The 19,849-nt window shown below is 38.9% G+C and overlaps 1 protein-coding gene across 1 annotated transcript in view; it reads right to left on the reverse strand.

The window, feature by feature from the left end:
- LanA (laminin subunit alpha) overlaps positions 1–19,849 on the reverse strand; it is a 1,178,005-nt gene that overhangs the window by 317,152 nt on the left and 841,004 nt on the right. Inside the window, exon 46 of the mRNA XM_090374120.1 lies at positions 18,415–18,531. Coding sequence (XP_090230246.1) covers positions 18,415–18,531 — 117 coding nt within the window. The remainder of the gene's footprint in view (positions 1–18,414; positions 18,532–19,849) is intronic.

The raw sequence follows: 19,849 nt of genomic DNA on the forward strand, positions 1-19,849 counted from the left end.
ACTTCCAGGAAAACACAGCACCAATCTACCAAGCTATAAGAAAGGTAGACAAATGGTACACAACACTCAATCCCACTACAATGACCTCCATCAAGACTACATAGATAAGATGGCTTCCAATGCCTGGCTAATAAAACGAAAGAGCTCTTTCCACAAGAAGGAAAATCCATCCAATCAATGTCGTGGTGCCCAACCTCCAGAAAACCTATATGGCAACCTCCAGAAAACCTACAAGAAAAAATATCAGGAATTACACAGACCTAAGACAGGAGGTTAAAGAGATGCTGCATATGGAATAAGTAATGACCATCCCGATAACGCGGGATGGTCGTTACTGGTGGTTGACATGGTGATCGTTACAAATAAGTAACGACACCATGTCAACCACCAGCATGCTGCCAAAGACCCTATCCAATATTCCTAGGAGCAAAGCGCCTGCCATAGAATACAAGGATCTCCAGAAAGTTGCAATCCTGAACACCTGTAGGATAGTCAGAGAGTTTATCAATCAATAGTAATAATATCTGGATATAACAACTATCCTGTGCCCTTGGTGCCAGTACCCATCACAGGGTGGAAACCTCCACAGGGAGAAATAAAGACAATAATAGATAAATGTTTTTTTCTTATAAATAAGTAATAACTAATTAGAATTAATAATCAAATAAGGTTAGTTTGTTTAGTCAATATCAGTTGAATTCTGAACTTTAACAAACGTACAATTCAAACAATAATTTTTTGAGATAAACTGATCTCAAATGGATTTAATTACTAGAAGTAACAGCTAACGGATTGTCTACTCTATGAGGAGAAAAAAAAAAAAAAAAAAAGACCAAATTTTCTTTATTCCAAATGGCACAGAAAATTACAATGACAAACAATACACCAATGAGCCAAAACATTATTACCACCTACCTATATGATGGTCCTCCACATGCAGCCAAAATAGCTCATACCCAGCAAGGCACGGATGCTACAAGATTTCTAAATGTGTCTTGTGGTATCTGGTACCAACACGCAACCAGCAGATCCTTTAGCTCCTGTAAGGTCCGTCATTGAGATTCCGCAGTCCAGAGTTGCTGTTCCAACACAAACTACAGATGCTTGATGGGATTGATGTCTGGGGAATTTGGAGGCAAGGGCAATACCTGGAAGTCTTCCTCATGTTCTGCAAACCAGTCTCGAACAATCAGGGCAATGTGGCACAGCGCATTATCCTGATGAGAGATGGCACTGCCAGAGGGGAAAAACCGTTGCCATGAAAGGGTGTACCTGGTCAGCAATGATCTTTAGGTAGGTGGTAGACGACAGAGTGCTTGACACATGGATGACTGGACCCAGGGTATCCTAGCAGAACAATGCCCAAAGCATGACACCGCCACCACCACCAGCTTATTAGCATTAGTAGAGGCATTTGATGCAAGAAAGCAAGCTTATGAAGCGTCAGCCAAAAAAAAAAAAAAAATAATAAATAAATAAAAAATAACCACTTCCACTTCACCCCTCTGTTCGTTCGAAATACCTGTCCAGCTGAGCTTTAAACTTATTTAGGCTATCAATTTCCACGACAAAGGATGGAGGTCTGTTCCACCAACCAACCACCCGCTGGCTAAAGGCAAATTTCCTCACATCTATCCTACATCTGTCTTTCCTCAATTTGAATTTATGCCCTATCAGGTAATTATTCTAAGCAAGAGGAAGAATCCCATCAGCACTGAGCATGCTCAAACCATTCAAGGCGTTATACACCTCTATCAGATCACCTCACTGGTGCCTAGTCCCCAGACACTGTAATTTGCAAAACTTAAGCCTTCCTTCGTAAGAGCATCCCTTTGTTCCATTCACTAATCTTGTTGCCCTTCTCTGTACTCGTTCCAGCAGCTCTACATCCTTCTTGAAATGAGGCCTCCAAATTCCTATATATCATTTCTCCTCCACTTTACTCTCAGTTATTACAAGATTCTCTAGCTTGTTCCAGCAACTCTACATCCTTCTTGAAATGAGGCCTCCAGACCTGTATACAGTACTCAAGGTGTGGCCTGACCATTGCCTTATACAAGGGAATAATCACCTCCTTATCCCTGCTAGAAAAATTCCTGTATATCCATTGACAAGACACCATGAGCTACTCTTGCAGCCCGTCTGCACTGCTCAGAAAACTTCATATCTGCCTGCACAACCACCCCAGGTCCCTTTCATTCTCTACCACTGTCAGTGTAGTACCACAGAGTTGATACGTTGCTCTGGGGTTGCTGTTTCCCATATGTAGTACTTTACATTTGTCAATGTTAAACTTCATTTGCCACCTCTCAGCCCATCTGCTCAACCTTTCCAGATCCTGTTGAAGTAGCATAGTGTCAGTAGTGTCCTTGACAACCCTGCCAACCTTCGTATCGTCTGCAAACTTGGACATTAAGCTTGATATACCATCATCAATATCATTTATAAATACAGAAAACAATAATGGACAAAACACTGAACCCTGAGGAACTCCACTAATAACATTAGTCCACGATCAGCAGGGTCCATTGATTACCACTCTCTGTCTTCTCCCCCTCAACCACCCCTTTATCCATAGCAGCAATTTGCCTTCAATGCCACACTGCTCCAATTTGTGCAGCAATCTTCCATGTGCAACAGTATCAAAAGCCTTTCTAAGATCCAAGTATATAATATCAAAGTTATTCCCTGCATCCAGTTCTTTTGTGACTGCATCATAGTATCAATAAAATTGGTCAGGCAAGACTTCCCCTTAACAAAACCATGCTGTGTCTGAACTATAACTGAAGTCTTGTCTAGATGATCCTGTTGTGCTTCTTTAACCAGTGCCTCCATTAATTTTCAGGGAACAGAAGTTAAACTAACAGGTCTATAATTACTTGTGTTGCCCTTTGATCCTCCTTTGTGAATTGGGGTCACATTTGCACATCTCCAGTCCATGGGTACTTCCCCTGAGTCCAAGGAAGCTCTCATGATTATGGCTAAGGGTTTGCTTACTTCCTTTCCTGCCTCCTTTAATATAACTGGATAGATCCCATCCACCCCAGGTGCCTTTCTTGTATTTATCTTCAACAATTTCTCCTCCACTTTACTCTCAGATATTACAAGATTCTCTAGCTTACTGCCAGAGTTGAATACACCTCTGGCATTCCCCTCGCTGAATAACTCCTCATGTGTGAATGCAAAACATTCATTTAGTTTGTTAGCTACCTGAGCAGGATCATCAACAGTTGACCTATCGATATCAAGTGGACAAATCTGATTCATCCCCTTCCTTCTAGAGTTTACATAAATAAAGAACTCTTTGCTGTTTTTCTTTGCATCCCTTGCCAAAGATTTCTCGTAATCTGCCTTCACCTGCCTAACCTCCTTTGTAACTTGGTTACAGATCAACTTGTATCTATAATAGGCTTCTGTGTCACGTGTTAATTTGTATGTATCCCATGCATTTTTCTTCTCTGCCATATGTCTCATTAGTTCATCTGACATCCACTTAGGCCTAAACCTTCAACAGTATTTCTTAGTTGGTATGTAAAGCCTAGTATCTTCCAAGATAAGTTCTTTGAATGCTTCCCATTTTGAATTTGCTGTTGGTAACATCATCAGTTGGTCCCACTGTACAGAATTTAAATACTGTCTCAGTCCATCGTAGTCACCTTTACGAAAGCAATAACCCTTCCCTTTACCCCTAATGATAGTTACCTCTTTGAGTAAATCCCACTTCAGCACACTGTGATCACTGCCACCTAGTGGTTCATTTACCTGCAGATTCTTAATGCATGAAGAATCACTACTTATAATCAAATCAAGAGTATTGCTCCCTCTAGATGCCCCCCCCCCCCCCCGAATATGCTGATGTAGAAAACAATCATCCAATAAATCCACAAAAGCCTTGCTAGTGTGTGGGTGACCAGCCCCCAAATTCCAGTCAATATCTGGGAAATTAAAATCCCCCATTATAAGACTCTCTGATTTACTGGCCCACTCTATTTCCCTGTACAATTTTTTATTATACTCATCAGAGTCATTAGGCCTATAGCACACTCCTACTCTCAATTTTGATCTTCCAATGCTTATGTGACACCAAACTGACTCGATACTGCTCTGTCCAGCAATGTCGACTGGCTTCACTTCCTTGGATTTTATGTATTTCTTAACTAATAGCATAACCCCTCCTCCCTTCCTATCCAGTCTATCACTTCTGTAGACATTGTACTCCGCAAATTCCAGTTCTGCATTCCTTATATCTGTGTGACACCTCGTCTCTGAAATCTCCACAATATCTGCCTTTGATGTTTTGAGCAATACCTCAAATTCATCAAATTTATTTACTAAACTCCTAGCATTGTTGTACACGCAAGTATATATGCACCTGTTCTTTTTCTTAGCTATCCTAACACAATCCATGTGTTTATTTGTACCCCAATGATTCCCAGCAGTCTCTGAAATATCCTGAATCTTATTTTCCAGGCTGCGGCTCATTCCAATAGAAGCAGTGCAAGAATCACTTTCACCTCTGCCAGTGGCTACTGTTAATCTATTAGTCCTTGTATCCCCCCCCCAATCTAGCAGTTTTCCGACCCACCTAACACTGCCTCGATAGCATCAGCAAACAATCTTGCACCCTTTCTATTTAAGTGTATCCCATCCCTGTAGAAGCAGTCTGTCCTGTTAACAAGGACAGACCAGGCTGAAAAAAATTCAACCCCTTGAGCCTTGCACAATCTTTCCAGGGCCGAATTGATCGACAGGGCTCTCATCATATACTCCCTCCTATCGTTTCTGGGCAGAATTGCAGACACTTTCAAATTCAACCCTAATTCACGGGCTTTTTTCAATAGTGACCTGTACTTGTTAAGTAATTACGCCGGTCTCCTACTCTTAATATCATTAGTGCCAACGTGTACAACTATATCACCTTTTGTGCCCTAAAAAGATGATATCTGCTCAAACAACGTCATCAACCTTTGCGCCTGGCAGACATACCCTGGTCCTGTTCCACCTATCCTTTTTACAAAGCATGTTTCCTGTTTCCCTGACAATAGAGTCACCAACAACTACTAGTTCCTTTCGGACCAGAGCATTCTGCCTTGGGGGCTGCCTCTGTGTTGCGTGAAGACCAAGTGCAAGCTCTGGCATTGGTGTGGGCAGCTGAAAGCTTGATGGGCCCCTCACTTTTAATCCTTCGAGGGCATCCACCCTGTCCTTCAAGCTCTCATATAGGCCCATAACAACGCTGAGTTGTCGCCTGATTTGCTTACACTCCTTGCATCGTGCACACACAAAGACATCCCCCATGGCAGTATTATTTTTGTCCCAATGTTCATCCAGGTGCCATCACTTCCCCAGGTAAACAACGCATACACACATACCCAGCCGTCGACATGGTGTAACCGGAAACATGATTCTTGCATCATATGCCTCTACTAATGCTAATGTCTCCGACCAGACCACATGGTCCTTCCTCTCAGGCGCCTCCGTAGCCAGGTGGGAAGGAGCAACAGTGCGTAGCACACGCTTCTTGATTAGACCGGGGTTCGAGCCCGTCACCACCAAATACGGAGGATGTGGAAAGGTCAGCGAATGACCACCGCATATTCCCGGAGCAATATGGCCTTAGTTGCTAATGCTCCTAAAAACCAAACAACAAACAAACAACAACCTTCCTCTTAGCCAATAGCAGGGCCTTTGTAAACATGTTGACTGCGTGTTTTGTATTTGCATCCTTTAGTTGAAAGTGATTTTTTGTGTTGTGCTTTAATCAATATATTAGAATTAATCAATTTTTATAATGGAAATTGCATATTAAAATATATGCAATTTCCATTATAAAAATCACCTTTAGAGATAAATAGCTTAGTTATATAGCAAAAAGTTGAACTTCCAAGATCTTGGAACAAATTACCAAAGAATGATGTGTTATTGGGTCCACATTACAATATTTTCATGATATGATTATTTCTTCTGGCCATGTAGGTTACAATGGTAATTAATATACACTAAAAGTCAATTGTTCTGTGTGTGCTTCTATAATTCATTATGTGTGTGTGCACGAAATGTTTGTTGTGTGGTAACTGAAATATCATATCAGTATGTCACGAATACGTTTGGGCCAGTTTCTCTTAGGTTTCCATGAGAAACCTAAGAGTAACTGGCATGTTAAGAAACCTGCCAGTTTCCTCTTAAGAAATCTGCCAGGTTTAGCATTAGCAAAGGCACATGATGCAAGAAAGCAAGCTTATATAGCCTCAGCCAAAAAAAAAACTTATTTCACCCATCCACTCGCTCCAAATGTTTGTCATGTACTGCCTTGAATCTATTTAAGCTATCAACTTCTACGACAGATGGAAGTTTGTTCCAGCAATCAATCACCTCCCGGCAAAAGGCAAACTTCCACACATCTATCCTACAACCGTCTTTCCTCAATTTGAATTTATGCCCTCTCAGGCGATTATTCTGAGCAAGAGTTTGAGCATGCTCAAACCATTCAAGGCTTTATACACCTCAATCAGATCACCTCGCAGGTGCCTAGTCTCCAGACACTGTAATTTGCAAAACTTAAGCCTTTCTTCATAAGAGCAAACCTTTGTTCCATTCACTAATCTTGTTGCTCGCCTCAGTACTCATTCCAACAGCTCTACATCCTTCTTAAAATGAGGCCTCCAGACTTGTATAGAGTTGATACCGCAGAGTTGATACGTTACTCTGGGATTACTGCTTCCCATATGTAGTACTTCACATTTGTCAAGGTTAAACTTCATTTGCCACCTCTCAGTCCATACAAGTACTCAAGGTGTGGTCTGACCATTGACTTATACGAGAGGATAATCACCTCCTTATCCCTGCTAGAAAAATTTCTGTATATCATTGACAAGACACCATGAGCTACTCTTGCAGACCGTTTGCACTGCTCAGAAAACTTCATATCTGCTGCACAATTACCCCCAGGTAATTTTCATTCTCTACCACTGTCAGTGTGGTACCGCAGAGTTGATACGTTACTCTGGGATTACTGCTTCCCATATGTAGTACTTCACATTTGTCAAGGTTAAACTTCATTTGCCACCTCTCAGTCCATCTGATCAACTTTTCTAGTTCCTGTTGCAGCAGTGTAGTGTCATTAGTGTCATTCACAACCCTGCCAACCTTAGTATCGTCTGCAAACTTTGACATTAAGCCTGATATATCATCAATATCATTTATAAATACAGAAAACATCAATTGACCAAACACTGAACCCTGAGGGACTCCACTAATAACATTATCCCACGAAGAGCAGTGTCCATTGATTACCACTGTCTGTCTTCTGCCACTCAACCATCCCTTTATCCATAGCAGCAATTTGCCTCCAATGCCACACTGTTCCAATTTGTTCAGCAGTCTTCCATGTGCAACAGTATCAAAAGCCTTTCTAAGATCCAAATATATGATATCAAAAAATTATTCCCTGCATCCAGTTCCTTTGTGACCACATCATAGTATCCAATCAAATTGTCAGGCAAGACTTTCCCTTAACAAAACCATGCTGTGTCCAAGCTATAACTAAAGTCTTGTCTAGATGATCATGCAGTGCTTCTTTAACCAGTGCCTCCCAATAATTTTCCTGGAACAAAAGATAAACTAACAGGTCTGTAATTACCTGTGTCTCCCTTCGATCCTCCTTTGTGGATTGGGGACACATGACACATTTACATATCTCCAGTCCATTGGTACCTCCTGAGTCCAGGGAAGCTCTCATAATTATGGCTAAGGGTTTGCTGACTTCCTTTGCTGCCTCCTTTAATATAACTGGATATATTCCATCCACCCCAGGTGCCTCTCCTGTATTTATCTTCAACAATTTCTCCTCCACTTTACTCTTAGTTATTACAAGATTATCCAGCTTTCTGCCACAGTTGAATACACCTCTGGCATTCCCCTCCCTGATTAACTCCTCATGTGCAAATGTCGATGCAAAATATTAATTTAGTTTGTTAGCTAACTGAGCAGGATCATCAACAGTTGAACTATCGATATCAAGTAGACCAATCTGATTCATTCCCTTCCTTCTAGAATTTACATAAGTAAAGAACTCTGCTGTTTTTCTTTGCATCCTATGCCAAATATTTCTTGTAATTTGCCTTCGCCTGCCTAATCTCCTTTGTAACTTGGTTACAGACCAGTTTATATCTATCATAGGCTTCTGTGTCACACGTTAATTAATATGTATCCCATGCGTTTTTCTTCTCTGTCACATATCTAAATTAGTTCATCTGACATACATTTAGGCCTAAATCTTGAACAATATTTCTTTGTTGGTACGAAAAGCCTAGTAGCTTCCAAGATTAATTCTTTGAATGCTTCCAATTTTGAATTTGCTGTTGGTAACATCATCAGTTAGTTCCACCGTATAGAATTTAAATACTGTTTCAGACCACCGTAGTCACCTTTACAAAAACAAAAACCCTTCCCTTTTCATCCAATAAATTCACAAAAGTATTGCTATTGTGTGAATGACCAACCCACAAATTCCAGTCAATATTGGGAATTTAAAATCTCCCATTATAACTCTATTTCTCTGCACAATTGCTCATTATACTCATCAGATTCATTAGACCTATAACACACAACTACTCTCATTTTTTTTCTTTCCCAGTGCTTATGTCACACCAAACAAACTGAACATTGCATTGTCCACCAACATCAATTGGATGCACTTCCTTAGATTTTGTGTGTTTCTTAATAACAGCATAACTCCTCCTCCCTTCCTGTCCTGTCTATCCTTTCTGTACACATTGTACTTTCTAAATTCCAGTTCTGCACTGCTTATGTCTGTGTGACACCATGTCTCTGATATCCCAACAATATCTGCCTTTGATGTCTTGCTAGCACTTCAAGCTCATCGAATTTATTAACTATACTCCTACCATTGGTGTGCATGCAAGTATACTTGCAGCCGTTTCTACTCTTGCCGACTGGGCTAGCCGGGTGGGTAAAGTACCTGCCTGGCAACCCAAAGGTCGCGGGTTCGAATCCCGCCTCGGGCTTGGATCAAAGTACTGCAAAAATCTTGGGAGGTGCATTATGGCCACAGAAGCCGATGCGCCAACAACTAAAAAAAAAAAAAAAAAGGTTCTACCCTTAGTTATCCTAACACAGCCCATGTATTTACTTTTTCCACTATGACTCCCGGTCATAGTTTAACAATTAACAAGTCCTGGAAGTCCTGGAAATTCCCATTCCCATTGCCATTGCCTTCCTTCCAGGCTGCTGCTCAATTGCATTTCAATAGAAGTAGTGCAAGGATCACTTTTACTTCTGCCAGCGGCTACTGTTAATCTTTTAGTCCTTGTATCGCCCAAAGCTAGCAGTTTTCTGACCCACCTAACTCTGCCTCGATAGCATCAGTAAATATTCTTGCACACTTTCTATTTAAGTGTATCTCATCCCTGTAGAAGCAGTCTCTTCTGTTAACAAGCACAGACCAGGCTGAAAAAAATTCTACCGCTTGAGCTTTGCACAATCTCTCCAGGGCCAAATTGATCGACACAGATCTCTTCATATACTCCCTCCTATTGTGTCTGGGCAGAATTGCAGACACTTTCAAATTCAACCCTAATTCACGGGTTTTTTTCAACAGTGACCTGTACTTGTTAAGTAATTCTGCCGGTCTCCTACTCTTAATATCATTAGTGACAACGTGTACAACAATATCACCTTTTGTGCCCTTAAGTGATGATATCTGCCCTACAATGTCATCAACCTTTACCCCTGGTCCTGTTCCATCTATCTTTTTTACACAATATGTTCCCCATTTCCCTGACAATTGAGTCACCTACAACAACTAGTTCCTTTGGGACCAGCGCATTCTGCCTTGGGGGTTGTCGCTGTGTTGCGTGAAGTTCAAATACAAGCTCTGGCATTGATGTGGGCAGCTAAGAGCTTGATGGACCCCTCACAATTTAAATCTTTTGAGGGCATCCACCCTGTCCTTCAAGCTCTCATATAAGCTCATAATAATGCCGAGTTGGCGCCTGATTTCCTTGCACACACACACACACACACACACACACACACACACACACACACACACACACACACACACACACACACACAAAGACATTCCTCTTGGCAATATCATGTCCCGTTCCTGATTGCTGCACAAACATCAAACAAACAGTGTATTTCAACAGACTATGGTTCAGAGGAAAACTGCCCCCCCCCCCTCAGTTCTCCCCTGAGCCACAGCACTTCCACCAGTTTGAACCTTTTTTCTTTGCTGCTCAGGTCTGAGTCATGATTTCTATTTTCAAGTTGAATAAAATTCCAATACAAAATATAACCCTAAACCAATATCCCAATGCAGTTATAAATATTATATATATGTATTTCAGTATCGAATATTATCTCCGAGTTACGTTATGACTTTAATTTATGAAGTTACGTTTGTAATAACTAGGTCGCTATACTTATTTAGTTAAAAAAATACAATTCAATTGACAATGAAATTTAATAAGATTAATAAATTTTACTGATTAATTGATACTACTATACTCGCTATCTAGTTTTCTGTTAAACCTTACGCTAGCACACGTTGTATCGTATAACAATGGCGGCAAGGTTAATCTACGGAAATTACGAATGGTTAATCTACGGAAACAAGGTATTATTTACTTTCCAAATTACGCTATTTAAATTCAAAATAAATGACGGAGCTTAACTAGGTCTATAAGCTACTTATAGAAAATAATTGAATCTAACAATTAAATCAACAAAGCGGCTAAGTATAATTAAAAACCTTTTGTTCGTGGGAACTGCAAAACCTGTCCACACGTGGATTTGATACCCTTACCGATACTAAGTAATAACCTACAAAATCTCTATCTAAATTCAATTTAAACAAAAGTATTGTTACTAGGAATATAAAGAAACTCTAAAAAATAAATTAATATGCCAATTTAAGTCAATAAAAAACTTCGCTATTTGCTGGAGCCATAAAAACTTCGCCTGTTCACATGTACTCGCGCACTCACCTCCTCAAGTGGGAGAAGACAGAGAGTGGTCATCAATGGGCACTGCTCCCCTTGGATTGATGTTATCAGTGGAATTCCCCAGGGTGAAAAGATCATTGTTGTGTTCAATATTTATTAATGATACTGATGAAGGCATGCTAGGCTTAGTTTGCATATGTCTAAGTTTGCATATGATACAAAGGTTGTAAGATGGTTAAAGCCAGTAATCAGGGTATACTAATGCAACAAGATCTCAGAATATAGAAAAATTAGGCAGATGGGCTGAGAAGAGACAAGTGAAGTTTAGCATTGATAAACACAAGGTACTGTGCACGCACATGGGTAGCAGTAATCCCAAATTAACGTACTGTGTGGTACAACACTCAGATAGTGGAGAAGCCTCCATAGCCAGGTGGGCAGGAGCAGCAGTGCGTAGCACATGCTTCTTGATTAGACCGAGGTTCGAGCCCATGAGCCACCAAATACAGAGGATGCAAGAAAGGTCAGGGAATGACCACCGCATATCCCCGGAGCAATATGATCTTAGTTGCTAATGCTCCTAAAATCCAAATAACAATAACAATAGTGGAGAATGAAGATTTTTGGGGGAGGGGGGTATGATGCAGTCAGACATGAAGTTCTATAAGCAGTGCAAACAGGCTGCCATGACTGCTTATGGGATTTTGTCAATGATATATCAGAATTTTTCCAGCAGGGATAAGGAAGATTATCCCATAGAATAAGGAAATGGTCAGGCCACATCATCGGTTTTCAGTCCTGAGTTTTGCAAACTGCAACATTTGGAGATTAAATACTTGCAAGGAGTTCTGATTGAGGCATTCAAGGCTTTGTACAGATTGAGTATGATAAATGCTGCTGGCATTCTTTCTCAGACTATGCGCAGGAAACAAAATTTAAGTTGAAAAAGGATGATTACAGGATAAATGTGCAGATAATTATTTTCAACCAGTGAGTAGTCGATTGTTGCAATGAAATTCGATTGGGCATTGTGGAAGTGGGAAGGTTGAGTAATTTTAAGGACTATACAAATTACTGGGATGGGCAGGTGATGTGAGAACAGGTGATGTTTTTTTTTTGTATAAGCGTGATTTCTTGCCATTACTAATACTATACAGGTAACCCTCATATAATACAGTAGTTAGGTTCCTATAAAATTCTGTGTAGTGCAAAACCATGTTATATGGGACTAACAACCAGTACAAAAAGGGGAGGGAGGTACATTCCAGAAGCTAACAAAAATGCATCATTTTTTTATAACTATCGGAAACTTAATTTTCATTAAAAATAGTAATAACTGAACAAAAGTCTTACAAACTATGAAACCTACATGTCAGATAATGTACATTCATTTAATTTTCTTCCTCTTCATTGCTGCTAAGCATAATAAAATGACAAAATTTTCTCTGTGCAGAATATCTTGAACCTTTTGAACTTTCTTCTGCAGCATTAAGGTTTTGTGTATCTTCTGCTCTCTTTAAAAAATCAGTAGTCTGGAATTATTTGCTTTTGCTAAATAGATCTTTGTAAATTGCACATATGGAGCTAAGCATTTTTGAAGTTCCCTTTTCTACTTTGTGTTCCTTTCAGTCGAAGGATCTGCGTTAAAAAAATAAGATTCTACTTGCTCGGCTAAGTTTGTCTTCCGGTATGCTTTTTAGTGTAAAATTTGGAACCAGAATTTTCATCCTCTGAATTTATTTGTTCATCTCTGATGCCATTTCCACCAAATCCACTTTGCCAGCCTCTTTTTCTACCAGTAATTCTTGAACGTCTTCAGTAGTCATATCATCAAAACCTTCCCTTCCTACTGACTTAGCAAGTTCTACTATTGTACTGATTCCGTTTTCTGCCGGTTTGACCATATTTCCTGAATGAACTGACTCTGGCCATACAATTTTTTAACACACATGTTGATGGTATTATTTCTTTGAGCGATAAAGCTATGATTCCAATACAGTCCACAATTGGGAAATGTTTCCATGCCTGCATCACTTCAATAGATTCAGAATCAATTTTTTTTTAAATCTATTGTAACGATTTTCTGATTTAATGAGTTTTAAAGGTAGATATAATTCTTTAATCTAATGGCTGTTTGTTTGTTTGTTTTTGGTTTTTAGGAGCATTAGCAACTAAGGCCATATTGCTCCTGGATATGCGGTGGTCATTCCCTGATCTTTCTGCATCCTCCGTATTTGGTGGTGACGGGCTCGAACCCCGGTGTAATCAAGAAGCGTGTGCTACACACTGCTGCTCCTTCCCACCTGGCTACGGAGGCGGCCCTAATGGCTGAATTAAAGAAGTTGTATCAGGTGGTAGGAACATTAATTCAACAATTTGGACAACTTAAATCTTTTGGATAGCCTGAAACACATTATCCAAAAAAAAAAAAATAATAAATAAATAAAAAATAACCACTTCTACTTCACCCCTCTGTTCGTTCGAAATACCTGTCCAGCTGAGCCTTAAACTTATTCAGGCTATCAACCTCCACGACAAGGGATGGAAGTCTGTTCCACCAACCAACCACCCGCTGGCTAAAGGCAAATTTCCTCACATCTATCCTACATATGTCTTTCCTCAATTTGAATTTATGCCCTCTCAGGTGATTATTCTGAGCAAGAGGAAGAATCCCATCAGCATTGAGCATGATCAAACCATTCAAGGCTTTATATACCTCTATCAGATCACCTCACTGGTACCTAGTCTCCAGCACTGTTATTTGCAAAACTTAAGCCTTTCTTCGTAAGAGCACCCCTTTGTTCCATTCACCAATCTTGTTGCCCTTCTCTGTATTTATCTTCAACAATTTATCTCTCTTGTATTTATCTTGTATTTATCTTCATCAATTTCTCCTCCACTTTACTCTCAGTTATTACAAGATTCTCTAGCTTGTTCCAGCAACTCTACATCCTTCTTGAAATGAGGCCTCCAGACCTGTATACAGTACTCAAGGTGTGGCCTGACCATTGCCTTATACAAGGGAATAATCACCTCCTTATCCCTGCTAGAAAAATTCCTATATATCATCGACAATACACCATGTGCTACTCTTGCCGCCCGTCTGCACTGCTCAGAAAACTTCATATCTGCCTGCACAACCACCCCCAGGTCCCTTTCATTCTCTACCACTGTCAGTGTAGTACCACAGAGTTGATACGTTGCTCTGGGATTGCTGTTTCCCATATGTAGTACTTTACATTTGTCAATGTTAAACTTCATTTGCCACCTCTCAGCCCATCTGCTCAACCTGTCCAGATACTGTTGCAGTAGCATAGTATCAGTAGTGTCCTTGACAACCCTGCCAATCTTCGTATCGTCTGCAAACTTGGACATTAAGCTTGAAATACCATCAATATCATAAGCATCAATATCATTTGATATTGATGCTTAATGATATTGATATAAGCATCAATATCATTTATAAATACATAAAACAATAATGGACCCAATACTGAACCCTGAGGGACTCAACTAATAACATTAGTCCACGATGAGCAGTGTCCATTGATTACCACTCTCTGTCTTCTCCCCCTCAACCACCTCTTTATCCATAGCAGCAATTTGCCTTCAATGCCACACTGCTCCAATTTGTGCAGCAGTCTTCCATGTGCAACAGTATCAAAAGCCTTTCTAAGATCCAAGTATATAATATCAAAGTTATTCCCTGCATCCAGTTCTTTTGTGACTGCATCATAGTATCCAATCAAATTGGTCAGGCAAGACTTCCCTTTAACAAAACCATGCTGTGTCTGAACTATAACTGAAGTCTTGTCTAGATGATCCTGCAGTGCTTCTTTAACCAGTGCCTCCATTAATTTTCCGGGAACAGAAGTTAAACTCACAGGTCTATAATTACTTGTATCAGCCTTTGTTCCTCCTTTGTGAATTGGAGTCACATTTGCACATCTCCAGTCTATGTTACCTCCCCTGAGTCCAAGGAAGCTCTCATAATTATGGCTAAGGGTTTGCTTACTTCCTTTGCTGCCTCCTTTAATATAACTGGATAGATCCCATCCACCCCAAGTGCCTTTCTTGTATTTATCTTCAACAATTTCTCCTCCACTTTACTCTCAGTTATTACAAGATTCTCTAGCTTACTGCCAGAGTTGAATACACCTCTGGCATTCCCCTCGCTGAATGACTCCTCATGTGTGAATGTCGATGCAAAATATTCATTTAGTTTGTTAGCTACTTGAGCAGGATCATCAACAGTTAACCCATTGATATCAAGTGGACCAATCTGATTCATCCCCTTCCTTCTAGAGTTTACATAAGTAAAGAACTCTTTGCTGTTTTTCTTTGCATCACTTGCCAAAGATTTCTCGTAATCTGCCTTCGCCTGCCTAACCTCCTTTGTAACTTGGTTACAGATCAACTTGTATCTATCATAGGCTTCTGTGTCACGTGTTAATTTGTATGTATCCCATGTATTTTTCTTCTCTGCCATATGTCTCATTAGTTCATCTGACATCCACTTAGGCCTAAACCTTCAACATTATTTCTTAGTTGGTATGTAAAGCCTAGTATCTTCCAAGATAAGTTCTTTGAATGCTTCCAATTTTGAATTTGCTGTTGGTAACATCATCAGTTGGTCCCACTGTATAGAATTTAAATACTGTCTCAGTCCATCGTAGTCGCCTTTACGAAAGCAATAACCCTTCCCTTTACCCCTAATGTTAGTTACCTCTTTGAGTAAATCCCACTTCAGCACACTGTGATCACTGCCACCTAGTGGTTCATTTACCTGCAGATTCTTAATGCATGAAGAATCACTGCTGATAATCAAATCAAGAGTATTACTCCCTCTAGTTGCCTCCCAAACATGCTGATGTAGAAAACAATCATCCAATAAATCCACAAAAGCCTTGCTAGTGTGTGAGTGACCAGCCCCCAAATTCCAGTCAATATCTGGGAAATTAAAATCCCCCATTATAAGACTCTCTGATTTATTGGCCCACTCTATTTCCCTGTACAATTTCTTATTATACTCATCAGAGTCATTAGGCCTATAGCATACTCCTACTCTCAATTTTGATCTCCCAATGGTTAGGTCACACCAAACTGACTCGACACTGCTCTGTCCAGCAATGTCGACTGGCTTCACTTCCTTGGATTTTATGTATTTCTTAACTAATAGTATAACCCCTCCTCCCTTCCTATCCTGTCTATCCGTTCTGTAGACATTGTACTCCCCAAATTCCAGTTCTGCATTCCTTATATCTGTGTGACACCACTTCTCTGAAATCCCCACAATATCTGCCTTTGATGTTTTGAGCAATACCTCAAATTCATCAAATTTATTTACTAAACTCCTAGCATTGGTGTAAACGCAAGTACATGCACCTGTTCTTTTTCTTAGCTACCCTAACACAACCCATGTGTTTACTTGTACCCCAATGATTCCCAACAGTCTCTGAAATATCCTGCATCTTATTTTCCAGGCTGCGGCTCATTCCAATAGAAGCAGTGCAAGAATCACTTTCACCTCTGCCAGTGGCTACTGTTAATCTATTAATCCTTGTATCCCCCCAATTTAGCAGTTTTCCGACCCACCTAACACTGCCTCGATAGCATCAGCAAACATTCTTGCACCCTTTCTATTTAAGTGTATCCCATCCCTGTAGAAGCAGTCTCTCCTGTTAACAAGTACAGACCAGGCTGGAAAAAATTCTACCCCTTGAGCCTTGCACAATCTTTCCAGGGCCGAATTGATCGACAGGGCTCTCATCATATACTCCCTCCTATCGTGTCTGGTCAAAATTGCAGACACTTTCAAATTCAACCCTAATTCACAGGTTTTTTTCAACAGTGACCTGTACTTGTTAAGTAATTCCGCCGGTCTCCTACTCTTAATATCATTAGTGCCAACGTGTACAACTATATCACCTTTTGTGCCCTTAAAAGATGATATCCGCTCTACAACGTCATCCACCTTTGCCCCTGGCAGACATACCCTGGTCCTGTTCCACCTATCCTTTTTACAAAGCATGTTTCCCGTTTCCCTGACAATATAAAAAACTCAAAGTTGTAAAAGGATTACTTTGTACAGAATTTTAGGTGCTATTGAATGTTTTTCTGGTATAATGCTGTGTATATGATTAACCAATAAATATTTTAAATGTTTATAAATCAATCATTTTATTTTAGAGAATTTAATTTAATTAACCAAACTCTTCAAGATAGAGCATTTAATAAGACTTTATATGCTAATAACTTCAAATATCCACATACACTATTGCATTTTCAATACAGTCCTGAGTGAAACTGGTAGGTTCACAGTCTGCTGCTTGTAGTACATTTTCTTTGAAATTATAAAGAACACTGAAATATATAACGCAGAATTTTTGGTTTTCTCAAACTGCTGGGGCTGCTCATCTTGATTTGATAAATTTATTCACTCTCAAATTGAAGGCTGCTAAACGAGATCTATTGTCTCAATTAGCAACCTGTTGTCTAATGAGAAACTAAACAGCTCCGAAACTGGTCACAATCATGGTGCCTTTGAATTTTTAATGGATAATACAATTTTGGTTATGCTTAAAAATGATATCAGCAATTTTAGGTAGAATTATGAATAATGTAGTTGATTCTAAAGTGGGTGAAAGCCCAAGCTCTGTCAATGTCACTGGAGGGACAATAGCTTCCCAGATAGTAAAGACAGCAACACACACAAACACACACATAATAACAACATTGCTTCCTCAAACTGAGTATTGACCTTGTGGAGTGTCTTCTTCCTGCATAAACAATTTTGATTCACATTTCTGTAGTGGACCTGAAATATTCTATATAGGAGGAAATTCAGAATAAATTGAGACAAGTGAATTTGTTTGTCCAAATGGTAAGACCTTGGAGAAGACTAAATTGCCAAGTAGTATTGAATATCTTTTAAATATTTAAACTGACCCTAATTAGATGTGTGGGTCTGACAAACATTTAAGATATTTAACTCAACATTAGTTGTAAGATCGGGTGAAGGTTTTATCATGCCAAAAATATACTGATTCTATTCATCAAGTTCACAGTTTCAAGGGACCATTTGAGTCACCCAAGTGTCATTGTTTTTTTAATATTTTACCTAGGCAACTTATAAGTGAAATTGTTCAATAGTTTAAGAGTAATGAGTGATATATCTTTGGTTTCAGGAAGACAAAAATGATTGAGGATCTTCAGGAGTGAGAAATGTGGCTTTTATCCATACATATTAGGCATACTGTTATTTCTTTGATGTAAATGTATTAAAAATTCATGTTCATGATAATTTAATTTCTGTTAATTAAAATTGAAATCTAATTTTAATTAACCCTCATCTGTTATTCTGCACATTCAATATTTTAAGCGAACAGTATCTTGTAATAAACATTACTTGATATTAAATAATTGACTATTACTGGCAACTTACGTAATGGAAGCTTATCCAAGTCTTTGTTCAAAATATCTAATCCACGTGTTGCCTTTCCATTCTGTAAGGCAACTAAAAGCACTCCTTCTTTAGCTCCTACTAATCGTGGTCCAAGTTCTGAAAGGGGAGAAAAAATTGGCAAAATTTCATTTCTAGTATTGGAATTTATATTGATCAACATCTATTTTTTCATTTCATTTCATATATATGGCATTACATTAGAAACCATTAAAATCGGGTACATCTGTATGCAGTTTCTGACTAAACCCACCAAATTTCTTAACTTACAAAAACATTTATTTTTTTAGTTTGGGTAAGAAATTTTATAAACAAATTTGGCTGCAATTAAATATTGCATCCAAAGATATTGTATAATTTAATCTTGCATCCATAAATGACTTAACAATGGATGGCCATATAATTTATATGATATATTAAAAGAAATATGTTTGCCATATGGATATTTATTTACATTTGTAATGCATTCACAGTAGTAGTGATCCTAACTGAACAAGGCATGGAAAGACAAGAAACACAAATGTAACATTTTAGTTATTTCTATATATATATGAAATCAGGTTCTCTACCTGGTTTCATATATATTCACATGAGCCTTCCTCCCATGGTAATAACTGTCATCTTGAGTTGAAATATAAATAGCATGTTATTTATATTTAACCATTTATGTATGTTATTTATATTTAACTGTTTATGTATGCTATTTATATTTAACTATTTATGTATATTATTTATATTTAACTGTTTATGTAAACAATATATTTTGACATATGCAAATGTTATGTTACTTCACTATTTGCAACATATTGCTTAGTCATCATTGGACAACAATGTATCCTGACATATTTTGCGAATAATTTTTTGACTGATAGGAAGTGATGACATGATGCAGGGGGAAAAACCATTTTCCTTAACATCAGTGTTTACACTTGATTATACAGAACACATGGAATGATATTCCACTGTGTTCTAACAAATCAGCATTCCCCTATAATATAATGGAATGGAATCAAAAATTTCAGTGTTTATCATATTATGTAGGAAACCATCAGGAATTGACTCCATTCATGTTTCTTCTGGAAATCTTAGAAGTAATCATGCTTAGTGCAGATTAGTCAAATATGGTGGGAGGAGTTCAAATATAACCAAGTTTCCAGTATAATAAAATTCTCTGTTACACACTTATTGCAGGCAACAGCCACGTCTAAACTATACGTCAAGCATAGCTCACACAGTGGAAAGATGAAAGACCAAGCAATTTAGGTGTGTGAAAATTGTCAGACAAGCCAAAGCGGAATCAACATTGCCGATCTCTCAAGTAACTCTCTCTGGCAGGATTGATACTAAGGATGCACCGATTAATTGGCAATTGGTTTTTTGTCACTTAATCGGTTCTTTCCTGCTAAATTTAATCCAG

The sequence above is a fragment of the Mastigoproctus giganteus genome, chromosome 5, assembly GCF_048544385.1.
Source record: "Mastigoproctus giganteus isolate SK-2022 chromosome 5, ASM4854438v1, whole genome shotgun sequence".
NCBI classification, from domain to species: Eukaryota; Metazoa; Arthropoda; class Arachnida; order Uropygi; family Thelyphonidae; genus Mastigoproctus; species Mastigoproctus giganteus.